The sequence below is a fragment of the Dermacentor albipictus genome, chromosome 2, assembly GCF_038994185.2.
Source record: "Dermacentor albipictus isolate Rhodes 1998 colony chromosome 2, USDA_Dalb.pri_finalv2, whole genome shotgun sequence".
Lineage (NCBI taxonomy): Eukaryota > Metazoa > Arthropoda > Arachnida > Ixodida > Ixodidae > Dermacentor > Dermacentor albipictus.
The window spans coordinates 125,618,896-125,635,767 of record NC_091822.1 but is presented as its reverse complement, the minus strand read 5'-3'; the positions used below and the strand labels follow the sequence as shown (position 1 = coordinate 125,635,767).

Sequence of the window (16,872 nt, the reverse complement as noted above, 5' to 3'; positions counted from 1 at the left end):
ATGTGCAATATTCAGAATATGGTTCGACGACTTTGCGATTGTGGCTCGATCAAGAATCGGTATGCGCGCTCCATGCTAGTGTTGATATAAAGATATTAGGCAGTTTTAGCACCGCCGTATGGTAAACATGATAACTGCAACCGTACGTCGAATGTCACTAGGCAAGCCTATACTCCAATTTATACCTCAGGTGCAACGCTGTGGAAGCTACGCACGAAGTCCGGTTACCAAAATTTATTACTGCGCGCGTTTCCGTCTATGGTTCGCAGCGTGCCAGCGGCATTTGCTCGCGCGAGCATGCACGTGAAGCTGCCGCGACGGGCTGCAATTAAAGAATGCCGAAAAGAAAATTGATTTAAAAGAACGTGTTAGCAGCCGTATAAGTACACGGATTGTTTCTATGGGTAAATTCTTTTTTTTTCATTCAGAACTGAGCTTATATATGAAAAGTTTTCTCAAAAATCGGGTCAAGAAACACCGAACTTTTTCTAAGTGCGAACGCAGCCACTGCAAGAAGTATCTCAAGCCTCCACAGCGTTGCAGCTGATGTATGAAACGGAGTATAGCAACGCTAGCAACAACGCGTTTCCGCATTTGTCGTAAGGCTATCCGGCTATCGCGGAATTGGTCCGAGCACAGCACAGTTGATTTCGTCGGCACGAACTTATCTCTCCTCACCGCACTGCGCTGCAAGCTTCCTGTCCTTCGGGAACTTGTGAAACACCACATCGTCTCGCCCGCGTGTGTTCGCGCAGCCGATTGCTGCACAGAACGAGGGCATGTTGGGCGCCCTTGGCTGTAGGCACTCACGCAGCACAGAAGGAAAGAACAGTTTACGAAAATCGCAAAACAAACGTGAGCGGCGGCGGCGACAAATCTCTCGTAGCGTCGTTCAGTAAAGCGCAGCACGGAAAGAGGCATGCCAGCGGATGCCAGCACGCCGGTCCGGCAGCTCGGTCCCCGCCAGTGACGTCACTCTCGCCGGTTCTCTCCTCTGGTAACCTCCTCACCCGGCGCTCCGGGAAGCGATGGGGGCGTGTCCGCGGGGGTGATTTAGAAAGCGATTTCCGCCCCTTATATTAACAAAACGAAGAAAAAAATTTCGGAACCGTAAATTATTAGGTCTGTTCTTCCCAATCCCAGCAATTCATGGAAATTGAAAACCGCTTCAGCTTCCCTTTAACCTTCTCCTCATCCTAATTTCGCGCATCAAAACGAGATAGGCAGGCCCATACCGGCGGCCTGAAGGAGGAAAACTGCTAGTTCCTCCTTTCTGTTCCCATTTTAATCACCCTGTATGCATCACATTTAGCGGAACGACCAGTCGAGCTCAGAAGGAAAAAAGGTTTGCGTTCACACAATCGAAAAACAAAATATACGAAGGCTCGAGAAGTCGCAGGAGCAAGCGTTCCACAAAATTTTGCATTGCATTGCAGCTCCTACACGTACCCGGAATCCATCGCACATTAGGTTAGATTAAGTTAAACACGCGAAACCCAAAAACAAACTTTCTTCAGCGAGACATAAAATCGCAGTGTCTTTTCACGCGGTTCGAAGAAGGCTCGAAAGTTTTCGGAAACTATAGAAACATAAATATAATAATAAGCCTGTGCGCGGGAACTGTATGCGCCACTCATGTTTACACGCAAAAATGCTAAGCACCCAATCTTCAACTGCCTGTGCCTCAGAATTACTAACGTCGTCCGAAGGTCTGGCGACCACAGCACACAGAAGGCACAGAAAGTCATCAATTACGCGATTGAGAAAAGAGGTGCCTCTTGCGCAAGTGCTATGGGTTAGACGGGCAGGGCAGCTGGTCGGGGGCTAGCTTGGACACTCTGCCGAAGCATTCGACGATGCCGTCGAATCTCTGCGTGCCCGCGATGGGAGAATTCACCGAGGTGCACTTTTTCTCCCAATCCTCGCATTCCAGGTCGTATAAGGCCAAGCCAAACTTAATGCTTTCATATTCGTTCCTGACCATGCAGTACTGAAATGAGAAAAAGGAATAAGGGTGGTAAGTTGCGACGACTAAACGACTTTAGACAATCAACGTTGGCTGAATACGCCAGAGCAATGCCAGAACATCAATTTAATCACAACAACGTGAAAATTAAGCTAAAAAAAACTTTGGCAGAACTAGCCGCAACATGTTTCATTAGACAGTTTTAGTTACACCTACGTAGAGCCTTTGCGTACGTAGAGCGTCTACGTGTGAGCAGTGCGCATGCGTATAACGTAGCGGGCGCGCGCGCGTTTCACGGACGTACGTGAGACGCGCGCGCGTGCGTTTCTTGCGCACGTAGACAGCTTCACGCGGGAGTTCCGCAAGATCACGAACAAGCGATAGCGGGCCGCGCGCGCGCAGACGGCTCGCATCGACACACGGCGACAGGATTGAATTGGCTACCGCCGTGTTCACATTACCCGATAGATGGGGCTACGGGGTCCCTCTTGGCGTGCGTCGCTTACGTGTAGCTAAAAGCGTTTCAGATGGCGTGCACGTAAGATACGTAGGCTTTTCACGTTTGCGTACGTGAAGCCTCTACGTACGTGTAACTAAAACTGTCTATTGTAACGTCGAAATAATGCGCAAAAGGTAGGTTAAAGCTATTGAAAAAATTACTGGCCAATCCAGAAAGTTTTGATTCTTTACAGATTCTTCGTACTAACGTTCTAGAGCAAACATTATTTTCTCTAAAACATTCACCGACGATTGCGACACCCCCTCATGCGAAAGTTGAGCAACCTGCCGTGGTTGCTTAGTGGCTATGGTGTTGGGCTACTAAGCACGAAGTTGCGGCATTGAATGCCGGTCACGGTGGCCGCGCTGCGAGGGGGGTGAAATGCGAAAACACCCGTGTACTTAGATTTAGCAGCAGGTTAAAGAACCCCAGGTGTCCGCTTTTGCGGAGTCCACCACTACGGCGTGCCTCATAATCAGGTCGTGGTATTGAAACGAAATTTATTTAGTTGAACTTGAGGGTAGCTCTACACGTGTTTTTATTTCGCGATTTCGTGGCTGTCGCGGATAATCTGTCTCGTGCGGCACGAAGCAAACGGCGCGAAGTTTGGCGGGACTGCCTCACTCATCCTGAGGCCGCGAGAGGCAGTGCGTGGGCGACGTGTGGACGCGATTCACAGCAGCCGCCGCATACATATATCCGCACATATGTATACAGCGTTTTGTTTCCATATATGGTATCGGTGGCGTCATGGGTGAATAGACGATGCGCTCAACTCTGGCGCGATCTTGTAGTCATCGTCGCCGCAGAGCAAGTCTTGCGCGCCACTTCCCTTTTCTTGTCACGCTATCGCCATACCCTCCTCCTCCGCTTTCCTCCTCGCGTTCTCTTCGCTATGACCATATTTCATCACCCCCTTGCTCTCCCTCTTCCATCCTTTGCATTGCTCGTTCCCTCGCTTACACCGAAAATGCCAACGCCGACGCTTGCCTCATGAACGGGCGCCTAAGAGCTGCGCGCTGAAATGCCTGTCGATCCCAAGCGGGGATCAGTTGAGACATCTTTTTTTTTGTCCACAAGCACCCAACACAAGCGACTCACTAAAACACGAGAACCACCATGCAACACAGTTTATCAGCAACGTGTACCTGCATTCAACGTTAGCATCAGAAACGTGAAATCGGAGCGTATCATCGGTAAATCTCCCTAGCGTCGTCCAATAACGCGATTCACTATACCACCCATCATAACCATCTTCTACAAGCAAAAAAAAACCGCAGCGCTAAAGTTTCGCATTTTATGCAGAACTGTCCTAACGCTCCCTATTTTCACATAGTAGGACCATATTTTTGTGCTTTCTTCTGAGTGTATTTTATTGCAACAGAAATACGTTGGGAGATGGCATCCAAGAGTCTGTTGATCTGTGCAGTCCTTTCAGGCGCCGTTTGCGTCAGTTGCACAGCCGAATCTCAGTAGCAAGCACTGCTTAAACTCACAGAGCGCAATTACGCAATCGCACCCAATGCTGCACAGAGGACTTGGGATAGCAGAAGGCAGTGCCACGGTGCACTTTTCCTCGGAGCACAAAGAAATGCACAGTAATAAATGGGCGCGGTGGATAAGCCACGCCGTGCGCTGTTTTTGATCGTATATATATAAATATATATATATATATATATATATATATATATATAAATATATATATATATATATATACGTGTGTGTGTGTGTGTGTGTGTGTGTGTGTGTGTCCCAGCTCAGATTCTTTTCCTCTTCCTGTGGGAATGTTTCGCAACAATGCATTATAGACATCAAAGAAATTTGCATACTTAAGCGTGTTTATTGTGTCCTTAACTCACCCCCTTACACCCTTAGAAAGGGTGTTGGAGTGAATTAACACATTCGTATAAGCAAGTGTTTCCCTTTCTTTATTGCACCCTTCCTAGGTGCTTTGTCTACCTGCATGCATTTCCTTTTTACAGCGATACCTGTTATTCGGCCACTACAGTAGTCGAATGGATGTCCCTTGAATTAATCCCTAAACGCTTTCCAAGGTGATTATCAATGAATCAAGTGACAAAGAAAGAAAAAGCCACACAGCACCATGCATCTGGAATCTCACGGTGGTACTACAGGCTGCTGCCAAACGTCTCGGCTACTATGCTGACTTAATCAGAGTGAATAACACAGCATCAAAAAAATTTGTGAAGCGCCTCTACATGCTAGGATAGGCGGAAGCCATGCTCTCCAGCTCATACGTAAACGAGAATTAAATTTCAGTGGCCAATATTCAAGAGCCATGAACACTCAACCCAACAATCCTCTAAACTTTCCATAATTCCTCAATAAAAACTCAACATACAAGAATGATAATTCAATGCCTTCTCAATAATTTCTTGTAAGGGTTGGGAGTTCGGTGTATTACGGATGGTCAAAATTAATCCGTAGTTAATCACTACGGCGTTCCAGTTCATCAAGGTGCTGGTTCGTTGCTTGTCGCCACTGTTATAACTCAACTGTTATGATTGCTGCCGGGCGGCAACGGCATCCGGCCGGTGGGCCAGGAGCATAATAAAGGTTGTCATCGGTGTGGAAACCGCGAGCACGGTGAGGCGACTTATGCCTTTAAACATGCCAAAGGTTTCAACTGTAGGAAAAAGGGGCACCTAGCTGCCGTCTGTCGATATAACGAAAAGCGACCGCACCAGAACTTAGCGCTGAGCAGGGGCTCAATGGAAAATGCCGAAGCCGAGCTCTCCACATACTTGTATACACTAAAGCCGCAACCAACCGCAGACAACGGAACCATCAGCCCGGTACGACGCAATTTTTGCTGGGGCGGAGTCGACATCGTGATGGAAAATGACACCGGCTCACCCGTGTGCGTGGTGTCCTGGGACGTCTACTGTCAACTTCGCAAAAGCTAGCCCTGCCTTGAAAAATCCAGCTTAAGTTGTCTTGCTACTTGGGTCCGTTGCCTGTAGCCAGGAAGCTAACGCTCCCAGTTTCATACTGCTGCACGACTGTTACGGCATCACTGACCGTTGTGCTCGTCTCCGGACCGAGCCTGTGTGGCCGTGATTTCATCCAGGCGCTGAACAGCGAAGGGCCTGCGGTTTTGAGCGTGTCCAGCATTAAGGAGCAAGGGCTAAACTTGCAAGAGATCCTGTGTGAGTACGAGGACGTGTTTACACCTGAACTGGGTCTGTTGAAGGTTCCGCCCGCTCATCTATACATGGAGGATGCAGTTCCAAAGTTCTTCAAAGTCAGGCCACTTCCGTATGCAATGCGAGAAAATGTTTCCAACGAGCTGGACAGGCTTGTTAAGTCCTGTCCCCGGTGGCTCACTCGGAGTGGGCGACGCCGATAATTTCGGTAATGAAGAAAGATGAAACAGTTCGACTGTGTGGCGCTTACAAGCTAACGGTAAATGCCAGCTGTGTGACGGAGCAGTACCGACTCCCGGTAATCAATGACCTTTTTGCTGCACTGCACGAGGGTGACGTTTACAGCACATTGGACCTTCCGAGACGACTACAACCAGGTTCCCCTGGATGAGCAGTCAAAGAAGCTGATGGTCATTACCACACATCGGGGATTATTCTGCTTTAATCACCTGCCATTTGGTGTGTCTTCTGCCCCAGCTATCTTTCAGCGAATAATGGACAGCTTCCTGGACGGTTTGCCGGGAATCCAGGCGTACTTGGACGACGTTCTGGTTGCCGAGAAGGGGAATGATGGCGGAAAGGACCTCAAGGCAGTTCTCCAGCGCTTTCTAGAGTACGGCGTCAAGCTAAGGAAAGACAAGTGCACCTTCAGGATGCCCGATCGCTTCGTATCTTGGCCACATCATCAGTACTGGAGGGCTGCAACCTCTGGAGAAGAACATGGGTGCTATCATGAAGGCGCCAACACCCAAGAACGTGAGCGAACTGCGTTTCTACTTGGGCCTTCTCACGTATTACAGCAAGTTCCTTCCCGATATGGCCAGTCTGCTATCACCGCTCTATGATTTGCTAACCAAAGAACGTCACTGGAATTGGGGCTGTCAACAGCGGAAAGCGTTTCAGAAGTCAAGCAACGCTTTATGCAATGCCAAAATGCTCACTCACTTCGATCCCTCACTGCCGCTGCGCTTGAAGTGCGATGCGTCACCCAACGGAATCGGGGCGGTATTGTCCCATCGCGTTGGCAACGTTGACAAGCCTATAGGTTTTCGTTCTCGAAGACTTACCAAAGCGGTAAGGAATTATTCCCAACTGCAGCGTGAAGCGTTGGCCCTAGTGTTCGGGGTATCAAAGTTTCGGGACTACCTACTGGGAAGAACATTCACCTTGATCACACATCACAAGCCGCTGGTGGGTCTATTTCGCGAAGATCATCCCACGCCCATCATGGCTGCCGCAAGAATTCAGCGTTGGTCCTTGCTGCTGAAAGCATATCAGTACTAAATAGAGTACAAACCTGGCTCGGACAACCTGAATGCAGACGCGCGCAGTCGGCTTCCTCTAGAAACCACCGAGGACACATCAGAGGAGCTACACGAGTACGTGTACTCGCTGCAGCAGCTGGATGACACGCCCCTTTCGTCACAAGCAATGAGACAGTTGACCGTGAAGGATCAAGTACTTGGAAATGTCAAGTCCTACGTGCTTCATGGTTGGCCAAAGGAGCGCAAGGCTCCTATCCACGGTTGGACCCATACTTCGCACGAAAAAGTGAGCTAATCGTTTACAAAGGTCTCAGTTACTGGGGTCACGGAGTCGTGATTCCCGAGGCTGGATTCACGAGACGCACCAGGGAATGTCTGCAATGAAGGCATTGACCCGTACTGTCGTGTAGTGGCCCGGCATCGACGGAGCTATCGAACAAATCAGTAGGAATCGTACTACATGCATACAAGCAAGCGCAATGCCACCGGCGAAAATACCAATAAGCTGGCCACTAACGCACGAGAATTGGCAACGTGTCCATTTGGATTATGCTGGTCCAGTGAATAACACCATGATCCTAGGGGCCATAGATTCACATTCAAAATGGATCGAAGCAATTCCAGTGCGTCATGCCACAGCACAATCAACCGTTACATCCTTGCGTAAAATCTTCAGCAGGCTAGGCATACCAAGAACCATTGTGACAGACAACGGAACTGATTTCACGTCAGATACTTTCATGAAGTTTCTGACAGGAAATAAAATGAAGCACTTTCGTACGGCACTATATCACTCCCAATCGAACGGGCTTGCTGAAGGCGCCTTGCGGACGCTGAAAGATGGCCTCAAGAAGGTTAGGTCAGGTTACTTGTCTGAGCGATTGGCTAAACTGCTTTTTAGATACCGTAGAATGCCCCTGGATGATGGACGATCACCGTCTCAACGACTTTAACGATACCAGATCCGTTGTCGGTTGGACACATGCCTTCCACCACCCGTAACCTTTCCTATCTGTCCACAGGAAGATCAAGAAAACAAGCTGAACCCGGGCACTCCTGTTTGGGCTCGCAACTTCTGAGAGGGAGAAAGGTGGCTGCCAGCCACAGTGAAAGAAACAAGAGGATACCGAATGATCACCGTTGAAATGGCAGAAGGTGAGCTTCAGCGTCACATGGATCAAGTCCGTCCTCGATACAGTCCTGTGCCGGCGCAACCTTCGCAAGATCAACCAGCTGGTGTACCGACGCTACCAGAAGAGGCTCAACCAGCTGTGCTTCCTAGATCAACCCGTATACGAAAATCCGTACAGCGGTGCTCACCTTAAGGAGGGAAGAGTGCTGCAAAGTGAAAACGACAACGAAGACAGAGAAAACCGCGTTCGCCGTGGGGCGAGACCGACGTCATCGCACGTGCCGGAGCGACTTGAGAACTTCTGAATAAAGGGCTGTCGCTAAATAAAGGGGTGCAGTGTTCCAGTTCTTGTGTGGGCGTTATTATGCTCCTGGCCGTCCGGCCGTATGCCGTTCCCACCCGGTAGCAGTCATAACAGTTGAGTTATAACAGGTTGGGTGTTCGGTAAACCACGAATGGTCAAAATTAATCCGGAGTTAATCACTTCGTCGTCCCTCACAATCATATCATGGTTTTGGCATGAAATACCTCAGAATTTATTTGCTCTTTAAGCTGGCAGTAAAGTTTGAAAAGCATGATAGAGGAGAGGAGGGCAAAGTAGTTGTGTCTCCGCACTTTACGACTGGGGCGCGCTAGCTCCACAATAATTGCTGTGCACTCAAGTAGTAGTGTATGGCTACACACGTAAATGCGAATGTATACTGCAACCGATACTGCACGAAACAGTGCATAACAATGTGCCGTCACCGATACTACGCCGGAGAGGACGTGCGCCTTAAGAATTAAGATTGGCTGACACGCTATGATTTCCTGAGGCTTGGCAGGTTATCGATAAAACAACTCTGCAGTAAAACACTTTAGACAGGGGCAATTGCAGTAGCTACATGAAGGATAGGAAATAAAAGAGGAAAAAAAGCCCTGTTCACGGTTCCTGCCTCTCCACCGCTCTACAGAAGGCACCATATACACGAAGGAGAACAATTACATATAGCCTAAAGCTGGGTCCACATGACGTGCTTGCTGAAGCAATGACTACGCACAAATCGTTCCTGGCATAGAAACACCCAGGGCTTTTTTTTACTCGCTTGAAATGTTAAAGTGTCAGATGACCATTACATTCTGCCAGGTGTGCTTCGCACATAACACCTGTTCGGCAGTCTAAAAGTTATGTGAGCTGCATGAGGGTTTTTTGCTGACAAACCCGTTCGCGAAAATTTAGTCAAATGTAAGCATTCAGAAAGGGTGGTAAATAGGCAATCCATCCTAGAGGAATGCATTTTCTTTGGGTTGATGGGAAAATCCATCCTAGAGGATGGATTTTCTTAGCCTGTAGCGCGGCAATGGCTGTTGCGCAGGCACCATTCAAGTGGACGTTGCTTGTATCCCTCATGTGCTCTTCACTTCTGAACTTTCAAAGCTCGCTCTCGCATGGAACAACGGAGCATCGGCAAAGCCCAGCGCGATGCCTTCAGCGCGCCTCTAGTGGCAACACGTAAAGTAAAATTGCTACAGCCATAATAGGCGCTATAGCTGCTGCAGCAAGGTAGGCAGTGACGATGTGTTAAAACGATGAAGCTCGGCTTGCGCACACCGCAGTACCGAGAAGACATTATGCAAGACTCAGCATGTTTAAGGTGTCTAATATCAGGACACCGTGTTACGAACAACTCGAACTGAAAGCATTCTGTTGGCTCGCTAAGAATTTATCTGAGGCGGCTTGTACGAAGCCTTATAGTTCGCGATAAATTTATTCCGGTCTAAAAGGCACTCCAGTCCCCTACGTTGACGCCGCGCTGCATGTAGCAGCTCCCGAGGCCAGCGCCCACCGGGCGCCGAACGCGACACGATGATGCTGGCGGCTCGCTCTTTATCATGGAAAAAAACAACAAAGATAAGCGAAGCCATTCGCGGGGGGGGGGGGGGGGGAGGATTCTTGGGCGCTATTCTGGACATTTCGCCATTTTCTTCGATGCGTGACGTAGGCGCGACGCAAACAAAATGGCGCGGGTGGCCCCGTTTTGCTTACGTAACGCGACGCCAACTTGACGTTTCGCCTAAGAAACTGAAATGAAGGCACTGAATGTAGCGTTATCGGTAAAGCAAAACATTTTTGCTCCGCAGTGAAAATAAAGCAGCTATCTCAAAGCGTATGATTATTCCGTCGAAAACGCTTCTCGCTTCCGTCGTCTGCTGAGTACAAGCTGTCGCCTGCTTCAACAGCTAGGATGCGTGTCCCCGGAAAATGGAATGAGTCATCGCACGTTGGTGCCAACGCGCTTGTTTTCTTGCTTGAGACAACATACGCGACATATGAGTGGTGATGCGCGCACGTTCTAGGCCACGTTATCGCTATCTCGTGAAACGCAAGTGACTCAGCCCGACTCGGCTGGCTGAGAAACGGCCGAATATCACTGATAGCGTTGCGGGCGCCAGAGATATTCCCTAGCGCGACGCAAGTGCCGGTGCTGCCATTTCTTGTTCATTTCGCTGGTTACTCGCACCGCGGGCTCTACGGGAGTGAACTTCAAGGTGTCGCCTTGCGTACATTTCTTTTTATAAATTAGAAAGAGGCCGTTTTCATAACTTTTGATTGCGCGAAAAGGCATTAATCTTGATTACAATACAAATGCAGCAGTGAAAAGTGGACAACATTGCCGAAAGCTTGCTATGCTGAACCAATATTATTTCGTGTAAACGCGTTCCTTTAAAAAATGATGGCCCCAAACACAAATGCCAACACCACCCGAGAGCGATGCAAATACTATGAGAACGCGTTATGAACAAAAAATTTTCCTGGCGCCAAACGAAGGGGGAAATGTGGCGATACGCATTCCTCTCGGCTGCCATTGCATATGGCTGCTCATTAGCAAAATTCGCGCGGCTCGTCGCAGCAACAATTATGGCGGACAATCTCATCAATGGCGGCCCAGCGTAACGTCACGCGTTGTCAAAATGACGTTTACGAAACAGCCCTTCCTGTGACGCTCCTCACGAGATATTCCTTCAGCCAGTCAGCAAGCTGGCATGGCGCATATCTCGGATCGCCACCACATATTCGTGCAATTGCACATGCATTGCACTGGTTGTGAATGCTACCGCTCACATTCTTTTTGAAGCGCTAACATCGCAATATAGCTGCCAAGGAGCAAAAAAAAATGTATTAGTCCATAAAATTTGCAGCTCCACATCACTTTTCGTCATCTTGATGAAAACGCAAAATTGAATTTTGCAATACTTCCGCTTCCCGGCACAAATGTCAAAACACGTGACCTCTCGACAGCCAATCAGAGAGTAAACATGGCGGATAATGGCCGCCGTCCAGCCGCCATGCGTGTCCAGAATAGCGCCACTTGTCCTTATGCCCTGGTGCGATGGCGCCGGTCGGAATTCCGTCGAAATGGCTGCCGCTGCTTCTCGAGCGCTGCGCATTCACCCGCTCTTGTTGAACCTTGAAATGACAGCGCGTCTTTACAGACCGCACGAGACTGCTCGACAATGAGGAACATCTAAACCGGTTTCGCTTCGATCGGAATGGCATCGCTTGCATCGCCCCCCCGCGGCAGGACTCTGAGCCAAGTACGTGCCGCAGTACGGCAATGTCTGTGTCCCTGTAAGCAATCGTTGCTCTGAAGATCCGTCTTTCTTTTTTTTTGCAACAGGAACTTTTGTAGTGACGGCAGTGAATGCGGTTGGTGCGCACGAATTGACAGCGTCCCGTATTGCGCTCCGTATTGCGCACCGCTTTCACCTTGCCTTGAAGAAGCGGAACCAGCCAATTCACCAGGTTAGTGCACTTCATTTCACGCACCTTATTGCAAACGTGCACTGTTAAAGCAGATTGACCCTTCTTCTATTTCTTTAATTTAGCGTGTCTGGTCCCTGTATCTGGCATTCCGTAAAGGAATAAAGGAGTATGTCATTCTTAATTGGACACCCGGAACAAAGCATTTGTCCATTCTGTAACAAAAGTGCAAGGACGCATGCGAACAAAGAAAAGAGAAAAATGAGCAGAAAATAACGAAACGTCAATCTGCTTCTACCGTGTACGGTTGCAGTAAGCGCTTTCATGCACGCGTATTATCGGCAGCAGCTATAGATGCAGCGCGCTGTCAACTTAGGACACCGGAAAATTTTCACGAACTAAAATGCTTCGTGCAGCCGCCCCTGGTCTCATTGTGCTTTGGGCCTTTTATCCTTTTCGGTTTCCCTGCTAAACACACCGACTGTCGCATTGAAAGCCGCACTGTGGTGGAATGCGTTATTGTCGAAGAGATGTGCAGCATGAGTGCGTAGCGTGCCACTGTCTTTAGCAATGCGCCTACTTCGTGCTTGAGAAAACCCGTGCCTCCTGCCTCAACTACTGTGTCGCGCACACGACAAGCGTCGCAGAGGCTGCTATGGGCAAGGTTGTTGGGCGTTATTTCGGTGTTTATCGTATCTGTCCGTCACCTGCGATTAACCGCAGTGGTAAGATGTCTATCTTTGTTGACGGCCGTAGACGGGATCGTGTAGTTCGTTTCCCTATTGGGTCGAAAATAAAGACCAAAACACGGGATGGAGGAGAAAACACGTGAGTTCTTTGTTTCCTTTTTTACCGATAAGCAAAAGTAAAAGGTAAATGTCCCGGGCTATACGGCCGCTGATTTTACCTTTTCGCTGACGGTTTCATTTGTCTCGTACGTTGACACTAGCTGCGAAGTATCCGGGGTAATTGAAATTCCAGTGAAGTGACCCAGTCTTACTACCTTGGCGTTGGCGTAGAGGGACATTGGGTCATCGCAAAACTGGAAGAGTAAAAGCGGTGTCACTCCGTCTTGAAAAATTCAGTGACGATTTAGCGGTAAATGCGGGAGAAACGCGTTAGCAATACGTCGCCCTTCCTTGAGGACCGGATCCACGATTTGAACCGGGTTCACCACACTGCACGTTGTTCAGGAGGTCGCTAGAGACAGTACTGCCTCCTGCCTCTTGGAGGAACGAAATGCAACTGATGGTGGTCCGGAGCAGGCCGCCATCAGCAGCAGTACATGTGTGTATATATATACATATATATTGTAAGCATTTATGCGGACCTTATCTTCATCTGTACAAAGTCATCATCAATCATCGGCTCATGTTCGTTTTTGCATCGGTGCCATTTTTTTCCTTCTTGAAATAAAGCGTCGTCTCGAACGTGGTGTTTCAAATGGAGGAGGTTCTTTAAGATCCCTTCGACCTCAATCGACCTCAAGGTCTCTCCTGGAGCTGCGTTCGCCACGTCGCTTGCGCCAAGAGGCCGCCATGTCGCAAGACGGGACCGCAGCGTCCACAGACTCGGTTCAACTGCCAGCCACCCCACTCCCAGCCTTGCCAACAACCTGTATCGCGATCCTGAAATCTCTGGCTTGCCTGGTGAGGACGTTGAAGACTGGCACGATAACTACGATCGTGTCAGTGAATACAACAACTGGAACGAGTCATCGAGGTTAAACAACGTACCATTTTACGTTCCTCAAGTAGCCAAGACATGGTTCCTGAATCACGAGACTTCCGTGATTGATCGTCTTTCAGGGAGCAGCTACGACGGATTTTTGGCACACCCATGGTTCGTTCGAAAGTTGCGCAGAAGAGGCTGTCTGAGCGAGTCCAGCATTATGCCAAGTCGTATACCTCGTACATTGAGGACATCCTCGCGCTTTGCTGCCGTGTCGACAGTGCCATGCCAGAAACTGACCGCGCGCGTCACCTTCTTAACGATACAGGATCTACTGCCTCCAACGCATTCGCCGCGCAAAACCATTCGACGGTGTCGGACGTCGTCTCCTTTTGGCAGCGCCTCGACGCCCTGCACTCAATCCGCTTGCGACCGGACAACCCCCTGGCAAACCGTATTGAGCTCCAGTCCATCATTCGAGCCATAATTCGTGAAGAATTGCAAGCGCATGGCTGACCGCCTTGCAGCAGCGCTCACGTCCAACCTGCTTCTACTGACCTGCGCGGCACTATCAAGGAGGAATTGGCCTCCCTGCAGAACGCCCACCATACCCACAACCCACAGCCTCCTTGCCCACAACCGGCTTCTTACGCTCAGGTTGCAATGCGGGCCCTGCCGTCTCCAATCACAGCACCTGCGCCTGTTCAAGATCACCTGGCACCTTTAGTCGCCCGAGCTCCGAACCCGCCTTACTACTCTGCCTGGCGTTCGTCAAGGCCTATGTGCCACTGCGGCTTTCGAAGACATATCTCCCGGTTTTGCCGACGCCGCGAGCAAGACGAACGTCTTGGTTACGGTGCCTTTGAACGCGATGCGCCACCTCCTCGCGTCTACCACACTTATGACGCTAATCCTCCCGTTCGCCGATCTCCGTCTCCGGCCGACTTCTCCAACACCGCACACAACTCACGTGCCTCGAGACGCCGCTCCCCATCGCCACTCCGACGTTCTGTTTTGCCACTTCGACCTGTCTCCCAACGCCATGTCCAGCGACCGGAAAACTAACCAGTGTAGTTTTGGGAGGGAAAACTGCATCGCCGCGAAGCGCTCCAAGTTCTCCTGAACGTCCTTCGAACATGTTATTGGTGTCTGTGGAGGGCGTGTGCTTGTTAGCGCTGATTGACACGGGAGCTCCCATATCTGTTAAGCGTGCGGACCTGTGCGCTCGTCTGCGGAAAGTGAAGAGGCCTTATACTGGATCGTCCCTGATTGGGGCTAATGGAGCATTAATTCGGCCATCAGCCCAATGTACAGCACGCGTCTTCATTTATGGTATCCGTCATCACATTAAGTTCGCGATTTTATTCCCGTGCGCTCATGAACTAATTTTAGGCTGGGGATTTCTCTCGTCAGCGTCCGCTTTAATCTCATGCCGTCAACGTGTAGTCCATATGACCGAGACAGTTCGTTGCAGCGGGAGTGCTGATGAACCATGACTGCGTTTTCTCACTGCTTCCGATTCTCTACTGCCTCCCGGCCACGAGCAAACCAAAAGTCTCTCTTCTACGGACATCACCGATGGCGACGTGTTTATCACGCCTTACGGCCGCTGTCTTGGCCCTGGGATTGTCTTCGCTTCCTTCCTGGTGTAGTTCAACGAAAGCTCTGCATTAATCATCGCTTTAAACGCGACCACTGAGGCAATCCTCCTACCTCAAGGCTCCACAGTGACCTGTTATGTGGATAGCCAACCAGTCTCCCTGCTTCTTCTTGCCGCCTCGCAAGCTCTTTCTCAACGGGGCAAATATGCTTCTTCTGCCGTTGCTTCCGTGATAAGTTGCTAAAATTGCTCACGAAGCATCAGGCCTCCTTTGATATGGATACTTCGTCACTCGGACAGACTTCCGTAAACCTCCATCGTATCGACAGCGATGGCCAGACTATTGTACGCTGTCGTCCCTACCGCGTCTCTTTGGCCGAACGCAAAATCATCGAGGAGAACATCGCCGATATGCTGAAAAAAAAACGTTATACGCCCCTCCGCCAGTTCTTGGTCATCACTGTGATGTTATTGGGGCCGGATCACTCCAGAAAAAGGGAGAAGCAGCACGTGGAAGCACAAACACACATCAGACTTGTACTGACGCACACAACACAGATAACGGCACACGCGTGACAGTTCCCCAAAATGCCTCATAGACGCCATGCACTATATCTATGGATCGGTGGATTATAATTGGCCTACAGTTCCGGCGGAAGCCTGTGTCGCTGTGTCGGAGACCTCGTGGAACCGATGTCGGCCAGCGGGGTCGGACAGCCGTGTCGGACGGCCGGATCGGACGGTCGGGTCGGACAGCCGGGTCAGACAGCAGGGTCGGACCGCCTCGCGGGGCTCAGGTGGCCCTGCGCAATAGTCGATAGACGGGAGCCTCCGCGTGCCCGGTTTCCCTCCGGTGGGGTATGCGCTCGGGAGCCCACGGCCGCAGTCACCGGGTCGCGTCCACAGCTGGCAGGGTAGCCTTGTGGCCGCTCACCTGAACGCTCGATCGCCCCGGTTCAGGACCGCCAGCCCTCCTGGACCAGTTGCCCAGCGGAAGAGCGGGGCGAGGTAACTTCCCAGCGGGCGACAGCGTTGACTCGGGTGTGGCGTATTAGCGCGGGCGGCGACCGCTCCTATGGGCCAGACGCCCAGTGAGGAAGCTGTTTTCCGTCGAACGCCGAACCTCGCGCACTGCTCACGCCACAGGCGACACTCTCTCGCGCCACGCTTTTTGAGGCGCCACTACCGACACTCCCGAATTGGTGCCGATGATGATGATGGCTCTCTTGCGGGTATTCGCAAAGAGTCGGTGTCCTCTTCGCCACCGCATGGCGCACAGCCTTCATCTGTTTATACTTTCCACGCCCGCGTACCATATATTATCAGAATCACCCTTCGAATTAGTGCAGAAGAAGGCTGGATCGGTATGATTTTGCGTTGACTACCACGCGCTAAACAAGATCACCCATAAGGATGTATATCCGATGCCCTGTATCGATGACGCTCTTGATTCTTTGCAAGGTGCGCAATACTTTTCCAGCCTTGATCTTCGCTCCGGATATTGGCAAATTCCAATGCACGAAGCGGTCAAAGACAAGTCCGCCTTTTCTGCTCCGGATGATCTTTACGAGTTCAACGTAATGCCTTTCGGTCTATGCAACGCTCCCGCCACATTTGAGGGAATGATCGACACTGTTCATCGCGGCCTCAAGTGGAAAACTTGTCTATGTTACCTCGATGACATCGTCGCGTTTTTCTCGACTTTCACTGACCATCTGCAACGCTTGATGAAGTGCTCACATGCCTTTCTAATGCTTGACTTTAACTAAACACGAGGAAGTGCTGTTTCGCTAGCGCAACGGTTAATGTCTTAGATCATCTCGTTAGCAA

At 50.2% G+C, this 16,872-nt stretch overlaps 1 protein-coding gene across 1 annotated transcript in view; it reads right to left on the bottom strand.

Annotated features, from left to right (window-relative positions):
• Window positions 1-1,621: 1,621 nt before the first annotated feature.
• Window positions 1,622-16,872, bottom strand: part of LOC139055539 (uncharacterized) — a 75,440-nt gene continuing 60,189 nt past the window's right edge. Inside the window, exons 12-13 of the mRNA XM_070533042.1 lie at window positions 12,679-12,813; window positions 1,622-1,990 (exon numbers count right to left, since the gene is read on the bottom strand). Coding sequence (XP_070389143.1) covers window positions 1,790-1,990; window positions 12,679-12,813 — 336 coding nt within the window. The 3' untranslated portion in view covers window positions 1,622-1,789. The remainder of the gene's footprint in view (window positions 1,991-12,678; window positions 12,814-16,872) is intronic.